Here is a 17,503-nt window from a genome sequence, read left to right on the forward strand (position 1 = left end):
TGTCACTGCTAGGGACACAGGGTGCCATCTGGAGACGGACCCCCCCTCACCCCTGGAAATGGAGGTCAAGGCCAGTGCTCAAGAGGGGTTACTACTACTGCTACTACCATTGATGAGCACCCACTTTACACCAGAGCTGTCCTATGGGCCATGTGCCTTTATGCCTTCAGTCCTGATCGCCTCCACCCCCCCCCACCGCCAATCCAAAGTAAAAGTTCTAATAATCAAGTTACATTATTTACTCCCCTGCTTAAGACCCTTTGGGCTTACAGTTAAAGTTCAGACTCTAGCATGACAAACCTGCAAGATTGACTATTCCAGCTTTATCCTTGGCTGCTCCCTGCAAGCATTCTACACTCATAGGGAACTATTTATACAACTTGTATGAAAAACTTGTGTATCCCTTTGTGCGCCCCCCATGCCCAATAGATCGTGTATTTCCTTTCCGCTTTTCTGCTGTATTTTGTCCACGTTTCTACTATGCCGCTTTTCATCCCACACTGCATGCATTTCTTTACATCTCTTTCCCTCTAACTGGACTTTGGAGTCCCTGTGGTAGAACTAAGTCTTATTCATCTTAAAATTCATTTTGTTTATTCATTCAGTCAACAGATATTTATTATGTACATATTTAGTATTTCTTTGGTATCTACTACTACAAGGCTCTGAGGAATCAATTATACTTGATTCCTTCAGCGTTTGTGTTTAACAGGGCCTCAATACCAACTATCTACAGCAAGCAGGCACTTAATAAATATATACCGATTAAATGAATAAATTAACTTGTTTTGAGCGGTGGGCAGCCACGTTCTCTTCAAAGGGTAACTCTGGACAAGTGCATTTATAGACGCTGGTATAATTATTTTCTTCCCTCTTGGCCCTAGTTTTACTTCAGTACATCATTTTATAGCAAGGGTTAACCAGCTTTTTCTGGAAGGGGCCAGACAGTAAATATTTTCGGCAGTGGGAGCTTTCTGGTCTTTGTTGTAGCTACTCAGCTCTGTCTACTCAACTCTGTGGCTTACATCAGCTGCCATAGGCAATACTTAAACGAATTAGGGTGGTTGTGTGGCAATAAAACTTTAGGTACAGATGCTGAAGTTTGGATTTCTATCATTTTCATGAGTAATATCATTCTTCTTTGAATTTTTTTCAACCATTCAAAAATGTAAAACTGTTCTTAGCTTGTGGGTGCTACAAAAGCAGGCAGCGGAAAGATTTGGCCTGCAGGGCCGTAGTTTGCTGGCATACGTTTTAGAAAATTCTTAATTGAAAAAAAAAAGTATATCTATATATACATATATATACATATATATACATGTATATATACATATATATTTAAAGTCCTCTCTCTCTCTCTCTCTCTCTCTCTCTCTCTCTCTCTGGATAACTATCTCTGCTAGAGGTTGAATGGAAAAGGCAAACCCTCACAAAGCATTAATGTATTAACATATTGATTTAAGTCACAGCAGCATCAAGCCCATGGACCAGAAGTCCACTGAGCCACTGGATAAGGTACACAGGTTGTTCCGCCCACACAACACAATCGCAAATGACACGAAATCAGCGGGTGGCAGGGTTGCGGAGAAGCCAAGGAACCTCCCTGCCCACTCAGACCTCAAGCATCCCTAACTGGCGACGCCGCCCCAGGATCGGCTTCCCGGGCGGGCTTCGGCACAGCGCAGCCGCACTGGTGCCGCCTTCCCACCAATCTCGACCCTCGACGCGTTCCGTTCGTGCGTGGAGGAGCCAGGCGGGAGGAAAGGCTGCTCCGTGGGCAGGGGGCTGCAGCGCGCCGAGCGGCTGGGCCCAGCGACGGCGCAGATGGCGGACTCCCAGCTGTTCTGCGTGGCCGAGGAGCGCAGCGGCCACTGCGCAGTGGTGGACGGAAACTTCCTCTACGTGTGGGGGGGCTACGTGGTAAGGGGAAGAGGCGGGACGGGGCGGACTCGCGCTGGGAGCCCCCCCCGGCTTCTCGGCCAGAGTGGCCGCCGAGCACCCGCCCACACCCGGCCCAGACGCGGGGGCCGGTCCGCGGCTCAGGCCGGCGCTCCCGGCGCCCCCAGCGCCCCCAGCGCCCCGCCCGGCCTTCCGCCATCGGCCGCTCTCCCGCCGCGCCAGGGCTTGAAGCCGCGCCGCCATTGCTTCCACTAGGAAACTAGCCTTCAAACCCCAGTCCGGGGCTCTTCCCACTCTCCAGTTTCCCCCGGTCCTCGCAGCTGGCCGATAACCCGGCTTACCCAGCACTCAGTCGGTTACTGCGCGATTGATGATCATTTGTAATTGCGCAGACTCAAAAAAGCCCACCGAGGATGCCGTGCTATATTATTTTGTAAATATTTACTTATTCCCGCGGCGCGATCCGAAATATCGAAATCACTGAAGCATTTAAGTGTTTCTAAGTAATTTTTAGTGGCATTCCTTTACCAAGGGGTAATTACGAAATTTTTTCGAGTCTCCAAACAGACTTGTATTAGCGACGATATACTTATCATGCCTTAAAATTCTTACTACAGTGGAGGTTTGAATATGTGTATTTGTTTTATCTCTATAATCGTAGGATAATAGAATCAAGGATTCTAAAAATGGAAAACAACCCCTTTAGTTTACAGATTTAAAAAAAAAAAAGCAAGCCATCTGGAGTTCTACTGGATGTAGAACCTATAATTTTCTGACTGACTCGATGCTATTATGTGACAGATGTAACATGACTGAATCGCTCACTGAAATAAAGAACATACTGTATATGTTAAATGATTCTCAGATCCAAGTTGGTTTTTGTTGTTGTTTTGTTTGTGTGTTTATTTTTAATTTGATTCAGTATCAGGATGAGAAAATCAGAACTCACATTTGAGTGCCTACTATACGTGGCATGTGCTAGGATATCTCATATCCCTAATCTTGTATAATCCTTACCATATCTTGTAAGGTAAGTAATGTCCCCATTTTAAAAATAAGGAAGATGAATCAGTAAGAGTAAATAATTTGAATGACCGTTTGACCTCAAGGGCAGCAGGTTCCAACATAGGTATATTGGATTTCCAAAGGCTATTTTTTCTATGATAAACATAAATTAGGTGACTATGCTCTCTTAAGGTCTAATATTTCCACCATTTGTTCTTGATGAAAAAGTAGTCTAGATATAATGATGGTTTTTGCAGAAGAAATATTTTGATTGTTTTTGAACTCTGCCACTTGAAGATGTACAGGTGTCAAACTTCATCTGCTATATTGGTTCTTAATATTGTAAAAGTTAAATGAAAAAAAACTTACTTAAAATAGTAATCTGTAATATCTTATATCTTGTGACAATATAGATTTCTGTTGGGCCCATAACTGAAATGTCTGAATTTTTTATATCTCATTTTAATCTTGAAAATTGTGTAATTGATAAGATTTCAGGTCTTCAGGTGGCAGTCAGTGAATAGAAATACCTCCTACTACTGATTGATCCAATGAGTAAATGCTGTATGAACCACCCTGGAAAGTACCACACAGATTTAGATCAAGTCTACTACTTTTTAAATTCCAGGGATTGTCAGCGCTTAAAATATGTCTAAGGCATAAGCGGAAGGAAAGGGAGAGTAGGAGGCAGAAAAGAAGACATGGCATATCGTGAGAAAAAATAGAATCCTTCCCACAATTGTTTTATTCAGATCCTTCTGAACAGCTAAAAGACCCTGGAATCTGGAGGTAATCCAGTAGTCAGAATAATAATGGTCAGAATAATGGTCAGATGATTCCAGATTGTATGTTCCAAGCACAATTTTCCTCTTCATTAACACAATGTGTGTTAAAATTGACAAATGTATATCCTAAAGCTTGAATGGCCAACATATATCTGTCTAAATTACTTATTACTCTATCGTTGAGCATTTTCTAAAGGACTTTGTATCTGAAAACAGCCCTACCTCTAGAGCAACAAAGCTGAAAAAAGTAAGCAATAAATTATAATTGGTGCCAGAATATTCTCTTGCTCCTAGTTCTTCCATATCCTTTCCACATTACTGAAATTCATACAAACTTCAGTATTGCAACTAGGAGCATTTAAAAGTTGTGAGTAGTTTTTTCGAAATTTTGGAGGAGGAGCACAGTGTTTTAGCATCCTTACAGATGATATGCTTTCTTCTTACTGCTTAATCATAGGAACAGTTTTATTTCCCTAACACAATTGATATTAATACATTTTGCCCTAAACTTTTCCTTATAGAAGCTAGCAGCTGAATCTGTTTAACTATATATTTCTGTTTTGAATAGGACTTAAAGGGAAGAAGAATCAATTTAGAAAATGTCTGAAAAGAATGAAGGTTTATACTACCAGATATTAAAACATATTATGATACTTTTAAATCAGTGGTCCTGATGCACACTGAGAAAGCATGATGGAATGGAGAAGAAATAACAAACAGCCAAGCATATAAGAGTATTTTGTATATAAAAGGTAGCATTTCAATTCTGGAAAAACAATTGCTTATTCAATAAATGGTCCTGGGACAGCTGGAGGAAAATGATAGTGGAGTTTTAGGATTGACAAATGTAGAGAAGTTAAGCTATATGATACCAAAGAAAATATGTGACTCTTGTAAAATCTTGAGTTGGGAAAAGAAAAACTGAATTGGGAAAAAACTATAAGGGAAAAAGATTGGTAGACCAAAAAATTTTTTAATGTAAGTGAAAATTGTTTAATCATCTTAGAGAAGTCAAGATCAAAGTTTTAAAAAATTAAAATCTGTGCCTTTTAAACACCATAAAGTAAGAAGGCAAATGACAAACTGGGGGAGGTATTTGCAACGTTTATGATAGACAAAGGTCCTGTAAAATTAAAGATGAATATTTCCCTTGAAAAATGAGCATGGATTTGCACAGCAGTTTACAAAAGAAGAAATAAAAATAGAATATGAATCAAACCCAGCTGAAAATAATGAATTTTTTCTTTTCCAATTTGCAAATATTAAGAAGAATTTTTGAGAAGAGCTTGGGGAAATGAATTACTCATGCACTGGTAACCTTTTCTGAAGAGAAATTTAGCAATGTGTATTAAAAGCCTTAAGTGTGTATTTCTTTAACTTAATAGTTCACTTTATATATTCATAGATGGTGACACAGACCATCCATATTATGTGGAAGACATTTATTCTTTTTAGATGCCCAGCATTTGAATCCCCTTCCTCTTGTAGTGTCCCCCACTAAGCGAGTCTTGTTGGAGTATTTATTTTAGTTTTCTGAGTACCTCCTACCTACCTTCATAGAATGTATATTCTATAAAGAAGGGGGTTTTGTTCCCTATTGTGTCTCCAGTGTCCAGAATTGGGCATAGCTCATGGTAGGTGCCCAATATAAAAGAGCCTGAATGCCAGGTATTTTTCAGCTTCCCTTGCAGCTAGGTTGTGAGCAAGTAACTTGGATGCTGTTTGTTAGATGTATGTGTGCTAGATATGGGCTCAGGAATAAACCTGTAAAGGTCAGGACCTAAAGAGGATTCTTAGCAAGCAGTAGAAGTTGTAGGAAGATAAGGTCCCTGGCAAAAGGCAGTGCTACAAGCGGCAGTGTGATGCTCACCAGTGACGGGGCAGTTTGCGCATCAGACTGGTTCTCTGGAAGGGTTTCAGGCCTTGCTCCTCTCTACATAGATCAGAGGCTGGTTCTCCAGCTTCCCTGATGATTCCGTGAGCTACCTAATATTCATTTCTTAAAGTTTTATTCTTTAATTTAAAAATTTGAAATGTATGTACAAAAGAGTATGTAAAATAACTGTCGTGTTTAACTTCCAGATTAAAAAATCAGCTAGAATCAGTACCTTAGAAGCCTCCTGTTTATCCTTCACTGATTATATTTTTCCTCCCACCCTCACAGGGTACCACTCTCTTGATTTCTTATTAATCACTATTTTCTTTATAGTTTTATCACATGCATCTGTCTCTAAAGAATATATTATTTGGTTTTTGAATCAGAGCATGTGTTCTCTTTCATGACTTAATTCTTTTAGTTAACATTATGTTTTTTAGATTCACACATTACTTGTATTCAGCTGGTGTGCACTTGCATGGCTGTACCTGTGTTTACTTGGTGTTTATTCTGTTTGGTTAGTTTCTGTGCTGCTCAGTTATTAAATATTTTGAAAATCATCCCTGGATGCGTTCATTTGATGTGTGTCCTGTATAATATTCTATTGTGTGAATTTATGGCAATTTCCTTATCTATTCCACTATTGATGAATATTTGAATGCTTCAGGGGCTTTCTGGGTTGTAAGCAATGCTACATTGAGCATTCTTGGTAACATATCTCCTGTTATACACGCAGCAGGACATGTACACTCCCTAGGGCATATACCAAGGAATGGAATGCTGGGTTGCCTGATGCACACATCTCCACATTTACTTGGGAATGTCAGTGTTGCCAAAATATTTGTATCAATCTACACTACCACCAGTCCCCTCCTTGTTCCACATCCTTGACAACATTTGATGCCATCTGGCCTTAAAGTTTTTGCCAATCCAGTGAGTGTGACATGATATTTCATTGTGGTTTTTGTTTACTTTCCACGATTACAGTGGAATGTATTTTCATAGCCTTATGAACTATTTGTGTTTTCTCTTCTGTAAAAATGCTGGTTCCTGTCTTTTGCTCCTTTGTCTATTGAGTTGTCTTTTACTGATTTATAGGAATACTTTAATTATATAGTTGTATGAGTTGAATATGCCTTCTTAGTTTGTAGCTTATCTTTGCACTTTCTTGATGATTACCCTTTGTTCAACAGAAGTTTTTAATTTTAACGTAATTTCAGTCTTTTCCTTAATGCTTTGTGCTTTCTGCATCTTAAGAAATCTTTCCCATTGTGGATATCATAAAGTCTCCTGTATTGTCTTCTAAATGATTTTTGGTTTTGCCTTTCATGTTTAAATCTTTTTTTCTTAAATCTGAATTTTTTATTTGGTTGGTTTAAGGCAGGGATTCAATTTCATTATATTTTCAGTGTGGATAACCAGTTGTTCTTGTGTCATATATTAAATAATCCCCTCTTTCCCTACTAACATGCCAACTCAGTCTGTTACACATCAAGTTTCCATGTATGTGTGGTCTGTTTCTAAGTTCTTTATTCTGTGCAGTTTGTCTGTTTATTTATTCTTGTGACAGAACCTCAGTATCTAAATTACAACGGCTTTACTAGAAGTCTAAATGTTGGGTGGTAAAAGCCCCATCCCCACCCTATCTTGTTCTTGTTCTTTAGGAATATTTTGGTTATTTAGGGCCTTTTGTTCTTTTGTATGAATTTTCTTTACTATTTTTCAATAATAGTAAAATATATAAAACATTTAATTTGCCATTTTAACCAGGTGACTGTACAGTTCGGCGGCATTAATTACATTCACAATGTTGTGCAGTGTTACCACTATCTAGTTCCAAAACTCTTCATTACTCCAAACAGAAACTCTCCTTCCTTACCCCAGTCCCTGCTAACTTCTAATCATTCTGTCTTTATGTATTTGCATTTTCCTAGATATTTCATATAAATGGAATCATACAATATTTGTCTTTTTGAGTCTGGCTTATTTTATTTAACATAATATTTTCAAGGTTCGCTGTGTTGCAGTATGTATCAGAACTTTCTTCCTTTTTATGGTGAATACGATTACACTGTATTGCATATACCACATTTTGTTTATCCATTCATCTGTTGTTGGGACACTTGGGTTGTTGCCACCTTTTGTGTATTGTGAATAGTCCTGATATGAATATTGGCATACAAGTATCTGAGCCCCTATTTTTTATTCTTTTGGGTACCTAGGAGTGGAATTCCTGGGTCAAATGGTTATTCTGCATTCAACTTTTAGAACTGCTAAATTGTTTTCCACAGTGCCTCCTCATTTGTATAAACTTTAGAATCAGATTGTCAAATAAAGTACCATATTGAGATTTTATGTTACTGTACTCAATCTTAGATCATTTGAGGGTGATAAACATGTTATGAAATTGAGACTTCAAATCCAGGTATATAGTATGTCTCTCTATGCCGGACTTTTTGATGTCTTTCAATAGAGTTTTATAGTATCTTCATAGGGATCTTGTATATCTTTTGTTGGGTTTATTCTTGGCTTCTTTGTATTTTTTATTGTTTTTTAAAAACTAAATTTCTTTAAAAAAAATTAAATTTCTTGATTGTTGCTCGTGTTTTGAAATGCAGTTGACTTGAATATTTTTGATTCTGGCAAGCTTTCTTATATTAATTTTTGAAATTCATCCATTAATTATCTTTTTATTTTCTTTGTAGAGTCATGTAATCTACAGATGATGACAGTTTTGTTTCTTGCATCCCAATCTTTATTCCTTTTTATTTCCTTTTCTTTTCTACACTGGTGGACCTGAAGTACAGTGTTAAATAGAAGCCAGTTTTTCTTGGTCCTAATCTTAGAGTGATTGTTTTCAACTATTAACCATTAAGTTTGATGATTGCTTTAGGGTTTTGCTTGTTTGTTTGTTTGTAGATGGCCTTTTTCAAATTAATGACATGCCCTTCTACCCGATTTTCAATTTATGAATGTTGAGTTTTCAAGAGTGGTTTTTTTGCATCATACTGAGAATTGCTTTTTCTTCTTTAATCTCTTAATATGATGACTTATACAAAAAAAAAGTAATATTTGTAATATTAAACCAATGTTCCATTCCTTGGATTAAGCACAAGTTAGTGTAATGTATTACCCTTTTTATACATCACTGGATCCTATTTACTAATTACTTTTTTAGCAATTTTACATCTATGTTCAAAAATGGATTGGGTAGTGTTTTATATTCTGGAATAGATTTTTTGGAAGATTAAATTATTTGTTCTTTGAGTGTTTGTAAGAATTCATCTTTAAAGCCATCTGGGTTTGGTGCTTTGTGGAGGAGGTTTTAAATCTCTGATTCAGTCTATTTAAAGCTGTGGGATTATTCACATTTTCCTTTTTTTCTTGAGTCAAGTTTCCTCACTCCCACCTCCAGCCCCAGGAGTCTATCCATTTCTATCCATTTCATTTAGGTTTTAAAATTTATTGGCATAAACTCAAGTTGTTCATAATACTACTTATTCTCTATAGTAGCTATAGATATGGCCCCTTTTTCATTCCTAGAATTGTCAAATGATGCCTTCCTTTCCTCCCCGCCACCCACCTTGAATAGTCTTGCCACAGCCCCCGCCTTAAATTAGGCATCAGAAAAAGCTTAGCCTTTTTTATGTTTAAATCTACCCACACACTTTACCATTATCTTGTCACACTATTGCTTGTTGCATTTCAGATGTTTAATTTTGATCATTTGTCTTTTGCCAGAAGTACAACATCTATTAGAATTTCTTAAAGTGAGAGTCTATTATTGGCCAGCTGTCTCAGTTTTTGTTTGAAAATTTCTTTATTTTACCTCGGTTCTTAAAAGATATTTTTACTGAGTATAGAATTCTAGGTGGACAGTTACTTTCATTAAGCACATTGGCTAATATGATTTATTCTTGAGTTGTTGCTAATGAGAAGTCAGTCATTAGTTGCCATTCATTTGAAGATGATCTTTCTTTTCTCTGGCAGCTTTTAAGAGTGTATCTTTTTCTTTGATATACAGTTTTACTATGATGTATCTAGGTATGGATTTCTGTTTATTTACCCTGCTTGGAACTTGTTAGGACTTCGTAGATCTCAGGATTGATGACTTTCAGCAATTTTGCAAAACTCTCAGGCTTTGTCTCTTCAAATATTGCCTCTTCCTCATTCTCTCTATTACATCCTAATGTAATTCTGATTAGACTTAGTTCTTCTCTCTCTTCCTCCATGTCTCTTCTTTTTTATATATTCCATCTCTCTGGGCTATGTTTCTGGATGAATCAGTTCACTAGTTCTCTTTTTTTAGGGTGACCTTGACAAAAGCAGGTTTAGTGGAATGAGTCTGGATTGATTAGTCTGGACTGATGAAATAATGAGAGGTGAAGCAATGGAGACTTCCACTATAGTTAACTCAGTATGGAACTTTTGTTGTGAAGGGAGCAGAGAAATAAGAGAAAGAGTTATGGGAGAGTTGGGTTTTTTTTTTTGTTGTTGTTTTTTAAAGATGAGTTATACTAAGGCATGTTTAGTTATTGATAGGAGTGATCTAGTAGAAAAGGAAACTTGATGATGTAGAAGAGAAGGGATAATTTAGAGTGAAATTGCTGAGAAAGTAAGAAGGAAACTGAAAGAAGACTGGAGCATAATGACTAAAGGCAAGAAGAACTTTGGAGGGATAGCAGGTACCATATAGCACAGAATCATAAGGATTTTAGACTATCCTGAGAGCAACAGGGAAGCACTGAAGGGACTTAAGCAGAATAGTAACAGAATCCATTTTCATACTATTTCTGTTGTAATTGTGTACGCGTGAGACTACTAGAGCCTGATGCCATTAAACTTTAGAATCAAGCAATTATAATCTCCCTTTCTTAACAGTTATTTACTTAGCCATGTAATATGGTTTCCTCAGTCAGACATGAGTGGAAGTTTCCTTGGAATTAATATAATGGTTTTCTGCTGTGTGTGTGTGAGAGAGAGTGTGCGTGTGAGACAGAGAGTGTGTGTGAGAGAGAGAGACAGAGGCATAGACAGACCTGGTAGCCAAGATACTATTTTAAAAATTTAACTAACATAGCAATGAGAAAATTAGCTAACTCTGCTTAGCATGTTAATAATTTATGCATCATATAGTCTTAGAAATTCTTAAACTGACATCTTTTACAACTAGCTATTTTTGAGTTATTTTATAAATTCTAAGTACTCATGATAGATTTATGTAAGGATTTGTTTTAACCCCTAAGTTTTTAAACTTAACATAAAGAAAATTATTATTCTAATTTTTCTTTTCATCCTAAATATCAGAATGTACTCTTCTGTTTATGTTATCGGCTTCTTTAGAGATTATTCAGATTCTGAGTTGTCATTTTGACTAGCTAAATTTATCTTGATCCTTAGATTCTATATTTAATGAATATCTAACACTATGCTTGCACATAGTAGGCACTCAAAAATATGTTTAGTGAATCAAGGTATATGATACAGTGTTCTTAATTATACTTTAAGTTTCCTTTCTTAACTCCTTCTCTTCACCCAAAATATATTGCCCTTTTTTGATACTCCTTTTCTTCCTGGCTTCACATTCTTCAGTATTCTGCTGTAATGTTATTGTTTTGCTATTTTCTCTTACTTGAAATTCCTTGTAAGGTTTAACTACCCTGAGTCTTTTCTTGAGACTCACGTACTTGCTATTTTGTATTCTAACCCTTATTGTTTGCCCACTTTCTCTTAGAAAATGTCTCTCTTCCCCTTCTCTTTTGATCTATCTTTATTTCCGTTGAAAAAGTCATCTTTGAGGCTGTTTATGGTTTTGTGTTTTGTACTATTTCCATTGCAGTTTTCCCATCCTGAGGAACTATTTAGTTGTTACTTTGTAATTAATAAACATAATTTTATGTATTCTGTGTTTTTAGTCTATTGAAGACAATGAAGTATATTTGCCTAATGATGAGATTTGGACCTATGAGATTGATAGTGGGTTGTGGTAAGTAACTTTAAATTGCAGAATGTCCAGTCTTAATATCTGTTATAACTGCTTTCATAGCCCACAGGGAGTCTGAGACCATACTTAGAACATGCTGCAACATTGTATTGTCTCCCTTTCCTTTTCTTTCAATGCTTTATTCTCTCTGGCTGTTTCTTTCCCCAACTCGCTTCCTCTCTCCATTCTTTGTCCTCTACTATTCCTCTCAAGACTAGGGCTGTTTCTGAAGACTTTGCTTTGTTCTACTAACTAATTCCCAATTCTGGGGACATGTGAAGATTTTGTAACTTTTTTTTCCCCAGTAGGTTGAAAAATCTTTACCATGGATCTTCTTACAGTTTTTACAGTATTGGCTACCATTACATCTTAATTGTAATTGTCAGTGACAGTTTTCATTGAAAAAGTACTCATGGAGTTCAAAGGGAATTTTAATATGCTTTTCTGGAAAGTTACGGAATTCCACGTTATTCTTGCTGCAGGACGATGCACCTCATGGAAGGAGAACTCCCTACCTCCATGTCAGGAAGTTGCGGTGCTTGCATTAATGGAAAGCTATACGTTTTTGGAGGATATGATGACAAAGGATACAGCAATCGAGTAATTTCTTTTTTCAATTCAGGAGCGCAGAAAAATGTAATGTTTAATGTGTCACTTCATCTCACAAGTTTACGAATGTATTTTATAAAGAAGACATGTAGAAAAGCTTGAGCTTATGATGATAAGCTTTTAAAGATAGGGTGAAAATGCAGCATTGTGCTCCTCTCTTCTGCCATGTCTTTCTGCTTCAGAATTAACTATGTACTTAGTTGATATTCATAGGGCAAGAGCATGATGGGAAAAGATCCATTTCAGTATTTTTCATATTATCATTTTTGCTTCTAAAACATAGTCCCATTTTCATTAACTCTACAATTCAAATTTTTACCTTTTAAAAATGAAAAAGTAATATTAATTTTGGATCACATATCCCTGTGACATATGTTTAATTTTCCAATGTCCTGTCTGCTAATGGTGTTCTCCTCTTTTAAAAGCTTTATTTTGTTAATTTGCGAACAAGAGATGGAACCTATGTTTGGGAAAAAATCACCAACTTTGAAGGTCAACCACCCACACCACGTGATAAACTTTCCTGCTGGGTATATAAAGACAGGTAATGCAGCAAGACGATCTCATTAACCGCACTCAAGTAAGGATTACAGCTTGTGACCAAAATAGAGAAAACTTGAAAGTCTGAAATTTTTTTCAAGATACTTACAAACTTGTTTTGACACTGATGTTAAAGGCAGTTTTGAACCCTGGATAAGAGCCAGGTCATAAGAATAAACATGGTGGAAGCAGCTATTTGGTTTTTAAAAATTCGTTACTTTATTAATTTTCTGAATCGTTAATACAGTTACATGGTTCAAAAATCAAAACCATATTAAAAAGGATACAATGAAAAGTCTGGCTCCCACTCCTGTCCTCATCCATCCTGTTCCCACCCTTCACATGCACAATTAGCTACTTTTATTAATATCTTTTGTATTTTTATAGCAGTGGTTCTCAAACTTGTCTGCCATAGAAATAATCTGGGGATTTTTTTTTTTTTTTTGGTTTTTTTTGCGGTACATGGGCCTCTCACTGTTGTGACCTCTCCCGTTGTGGAGCACAGGCTCCGGATGCGCAGGCTCAGCAGCCATGGCTCACGGGCCCAGCCGCTCCGCGGCACGTGGGATCCTCCCAGACCAGGGCACGACCCCGTGTCCCCTGCATCGGCAGGCGGACTCTCAACCACTGCGCCACCAGGGAAGCCCAATCTGGGGATCTTTTAAAAGCTCTGAAGCCCAGGTGATACTGCAGAACTAATCAAATTACAGGCACTGGGGGTATGATTTTTTTAAGCTCCTCAGGTGATTCCAAGTGCAGGCAAGTTTGGGAACAACTGCGATCCCTGTGACTTTATGCAGATAGAAGCAAATACATAGGTACGTGCTCTTCTCTTCCTCCTCCTTAAACAAATATCGGTGTACTCTGTACACTATTCTGCACCCTGCTGCTTCCTTTGTTTTTTTGAGGGGGCCATGCCACATGGCATATGGGAATTGTAGTTCCCCGACCAGGGATCGAACCCGTACCCCCTGCATTGGAAGTGCAATGTCTTAACCACTGGACTTCTTTTAGTCAACAGTATACCATGGGAAACTTTCATCTTTCTGTATCTCTAGTTAGAAATCTTGATTTTGTTTTTGTTTTTACAGCTGCATAGTAGTCTCCTGTGTGGATATACCAAGTTTATTTAACCTGTCCCATATAGATGGCGCAACACTTAGATTAAATGAATATCTTTGTGTATATATACACATGTTTGCAGATCTATTTGTTGGATAAAATTCCAGAATTTGATTTCTGGTCAAAGGGTAATACATTTATAATTGTGATAAATGTTTGTTTTGCTAGGGTTGCTGTAACAGAGTTCTATAAACTGAATAATTTAAACAACAGAAATGTATCGTCTCATAGTTCTGGAGGCTAGAAGTCTGAGATCAAGGTGTCAGCAGGGTTGGTTCGTTCTCTGGGTTTTGAGAAAGAATCTGTTTTATTCCTGTCCGCAGCTTCTGGTCATTTGTTGACAACCTTTGGTGTGTTGAAGCAACACTCTGATCTCTGCCTTCATAGTCACATAGCATTCTCTCTGTGTGCTTGTCTGTCTCCAAATTTTCCCTTTTTGTAAGAATACCAGTCATATTGGATTAGGACCTACCCTTATGACTTCATTTTAACTTGATTGCCTCTATGAGGACCCTGTCTCTAAATAAGGTCACATTCTTTTTTTATTATTCTTATGTTTTTATTTCTAGAAAATATAATTGTTTTACCTTCTTAATTGCAATAATTCCTACTCTGCTTTATTCAATATTCAGTTTATTTTATTTTGTTTTGTTTTTATTTTTATTTTTATTTTTTGCGGTATGCGGGCCTCTCACTGTCGTGGCCTCTCCTGTTGCGGAGCACAGGCTCCGGACGCGCAGGCTCAGCGGCCATGGCTCATGGGCCCAGCCGCTCCGCGGCATGTGGGATCTTCCCGGACTGGGGCACGAACCCGTGTCCCCTGCATCGGCAGGTGGACTCTCAACCACTGAGCCACCAGGGAAGCCCAATATTCAGTTTATTTTTAAAAATCTCTTTTTAAACTGCAGGGGGCACTTATAATAATTAAGATGGAGGGTGTTAAGTTTTAAAAAACAATCAGTTTAAATAATACACATTTATATTTTGAATACAAAAGGCAGACATTAAAATTTGACAAAGTATTTTATAATTCTCAAAAAGCATATCAGAATTCCAGAGGGTAAGGAATAAGATTATCTTGGTCATGAAAAGGTACATGGATCAAAATACTCTCTAGAATATGAGAATTTGGAAAGGAAAATCTTAAACCTTTGAATTGTGGATTAATCAGATTTAAAGAGAAACCAACTCTGATTATGCTGTTGTTGCTTTCTCTGACCCTACAAATTGATAACCATTAGTACTCTGCTTTGAGTAGCCAATAATGTCACATTCTAAATACAGGGGATTAGGACTTCTATAAATGAATTTTGTGGGAGACAATTCAATCCATAACATTGGATTTTGCCAACTTTTCCTCCAATAAAGTTGTGCTGTTTTGTGTTGTCAGTAATGGAGTGCCTCTTTGTTCACTGCCTTGCCAAGAATTTGCAGGCAAACTTAGATGTTTTTGGCCAAATTGATAGGTGAGATGTGATGCCTCAGTCTTATTTTAATTTTCATATATTTAAAGCAATTTTTATTTCTTTTTCTCTGAACTGAAAAATAAATCCTTTGCTAATTATTTTTTATTTGATTGTTGGAATTTATAATCTTGATTTCTAGGAGTTATTTATGTATAAAGAGATTAGGGTTTGACTGTGACATATGAAAATATTTTTTCCAGGTTGTCATTTGTCTTTTGACTTTGCATAAAGTGTGTTTTGAATGTATTAAACAGCTTGTTAAAGCTGTTATTTAGGTAAATTTATCAATAATTTCTTTTCTGGCTTCTTGACTTTGAGTCAATTGCAAAAGTTTTTTCCACTCCAAGATTATAAACTAATTATCACATATTTTCCTCTAGTACTTTTGTTATTTTTAAAAACCTGGGAGGGATTCCCTGGAGGTCCAGTGGTTAGGACTCCACACTTTCACTGCTGAGGGCATGAGTTTGATCCCTGGTCGGGGAACTAAGATCCTGCAAGCCGTGTGGCACAGCCAAAAAAAAAAGAACCAGTAAAAACCTGTGAATGGTATGAGATATGAATCCAAGTTTATCTTTTATTATTTAGTTTTTTAATTTTTTTTTTTTTTTTTTTTGCATACACGAGCCTCTCACTGTTGTGGCCTCTTGCAGAGCACAGGCTCTGGATGCGCAGGCTCAGTGGCCATGGCTCACAGGCTCAGCCACTCCAAGGCATGTGGGATCTTCCAGGCTGGGGCACGAACCCGTGTCCCCTGCATCGGCAGGCGGACTCTCAACCGCTGCGTCACCAGGGAAGCCCTAGTTTTTAAATTTTATAACTGGTGGTTTGTACCTCTTCATCCCTTCACTATTTCACCCATCCCCCACCCTTCCCCTCTAGCAACCATTAGTTCGTTCCCTGTATCTGTTTTTTCATATTTATTCTTTGTTTTGATTTTTACATTCTACACATAAGTGTAAACATGCAGTATTTGTTTTTCTCTGATTTATTTCACTTAGCATAATATCCTCTGAGTCCATCCATGTTGTCACAAATGGCAAAATTTCATTCTTTTTTATGGCTGAGTAATATTTCATTGTGTGTGTGTGTGTGTGTGTGTGTGTGTACATACATACACACCACATCTTCTTTATCCATTCATCTGTTGATGGACACAGGTTGCTTCCATATCTTGGCTATTGTAAATAATGCTGCAATGAACATTGGGGTGTATATATCTTTTTGGGGTTTTTTGTTGTTTTTTTTTTTGCGGTACGCGGGCCTCTCACCGTTGTGGCCTCTCCCGTTGTGGAACACAGGCTCTGGATGCGCAGGCTCAGCGGCCATGGCTCACGGGCCCAGCCACTCCATGGTATGTGGGATCTCCCCGGACCGGGGCACAAACCCGCGTCCCCTTCATCGGCAGGTGGACTCTCAACCACTGCCCCACCAGGGAAGCCTATATATCTTTTTGAATAAGTGTTTTCATTTTATTTGGTTAAATAGGAGTGGCATTGCTGGATGGTATGGTAGATCTATTTTTAATTTTTTGAGGAACCTCCATACTGTTTTCTATAGTGGTTGTATTAATTTACATTCCCACCAACAATGCATGAAGGTTTCCTTTTCTCTACATCTGTGCCAACACTTGTTATTTCTTGTCCTTTTTTTTTTTTTTTTTTTTTTTTTTTTTGCGGTATGTGGGCCTCTCACTGTTGTGGCCTCTCCCATTGTGGAGCACAGGCTCTGGACGTGCAGGCTCAGCGGCCATGGCTCACGGTCCTAGCCACTCCGCGGCATGTGGGATATTCCCAGACCGGGGCACGAACCCGTGTCCCCTGCATCGGCAGGTGGACTCTCAACCACTGCGCCACCAGGGAAGCCCATCTTGTCCTTTTGATAATAGCCATTCTGACAGGTATAAGGTGACATCTCATTGTGGTTTGGGTTTGCATTTCCCTGACGATTAGTGATACTGAGCATCTTTTCATGTGCCTGTTGGACATCTGTATGTGTTCTTTGGAAAAATGTCTATTCAGGTCTTTTCCCCATTTTTTAACTGGGTTTTTTTTTAACTGATACTGAGTTAAAATATTATGAGTTGATACTGAGTTAAAAAATATTGCTAAGGCTGATTTCAAAGAGTGTACTGCCTAAGTTTTCTTCTAGAGTTTTTATAGTATCAAGTCTTATGCTTAAGTCTTTAATGCATTTTGAGTTTATTTTTGTATATAGT

General features: G+C 37.7%; 1 protein-coding gene across 4 annotated transcripts in view; it reads left to right on the forward strand.

Annotated features, from left to right (window-relative positions):
* Positions 1–1,745: 1,745 nt before the first annotated feature.
* Positions 1,746–17,503, forward strand: part of KLHDC1 (kelch domain containing 1) — a 50,511-nt gene continuing 34,753 nt past the window's right edge. For 2 of the 4 annotated variants that reach the window (XR_014015471.1, XM_081229948.1), the window contains exons 1-4: positions 1,746–1,920; positions 11,481–11,551; positions 12,031–12,148; positions 12,583–12,701. Coding sequence is in view for 1 of the 4 variants with exons in the window: in XM_081229948.1 (XP_081086074.1) it covers positions 1,825–1,920; positions 11,481–11,551; positions 12,031–12,148; positions 12,583–12,701 (404 nt within the window). In the remaining 3 variants the exon portion in view is untranslated. Of the gene's footprint in view, positions 1,921–4,292; positions 4,442–6,384; positions 6,499–11,480; positions 11,552–12,030; positions 12,149–12,582; positions 12,702–17,503 lie in introns of those variants that run through there. The other 2 variants (XR_014015472.1, XR_014015473.1) reach the window with 2 other exon arrangements.

The sequence above is a fragment of the Mesoplodon bidens genome (assembly GCF_964165515.1).
Source record: "Mesoplodon bidens genome assembly, chromosome: 3".
Lineage (NCBI taxonomy): Eukaryota > Metazoa > Chordata > Mammalia > Artiodactyla > Ziphiidae > Mesoplodon > Mesoplodon bidens.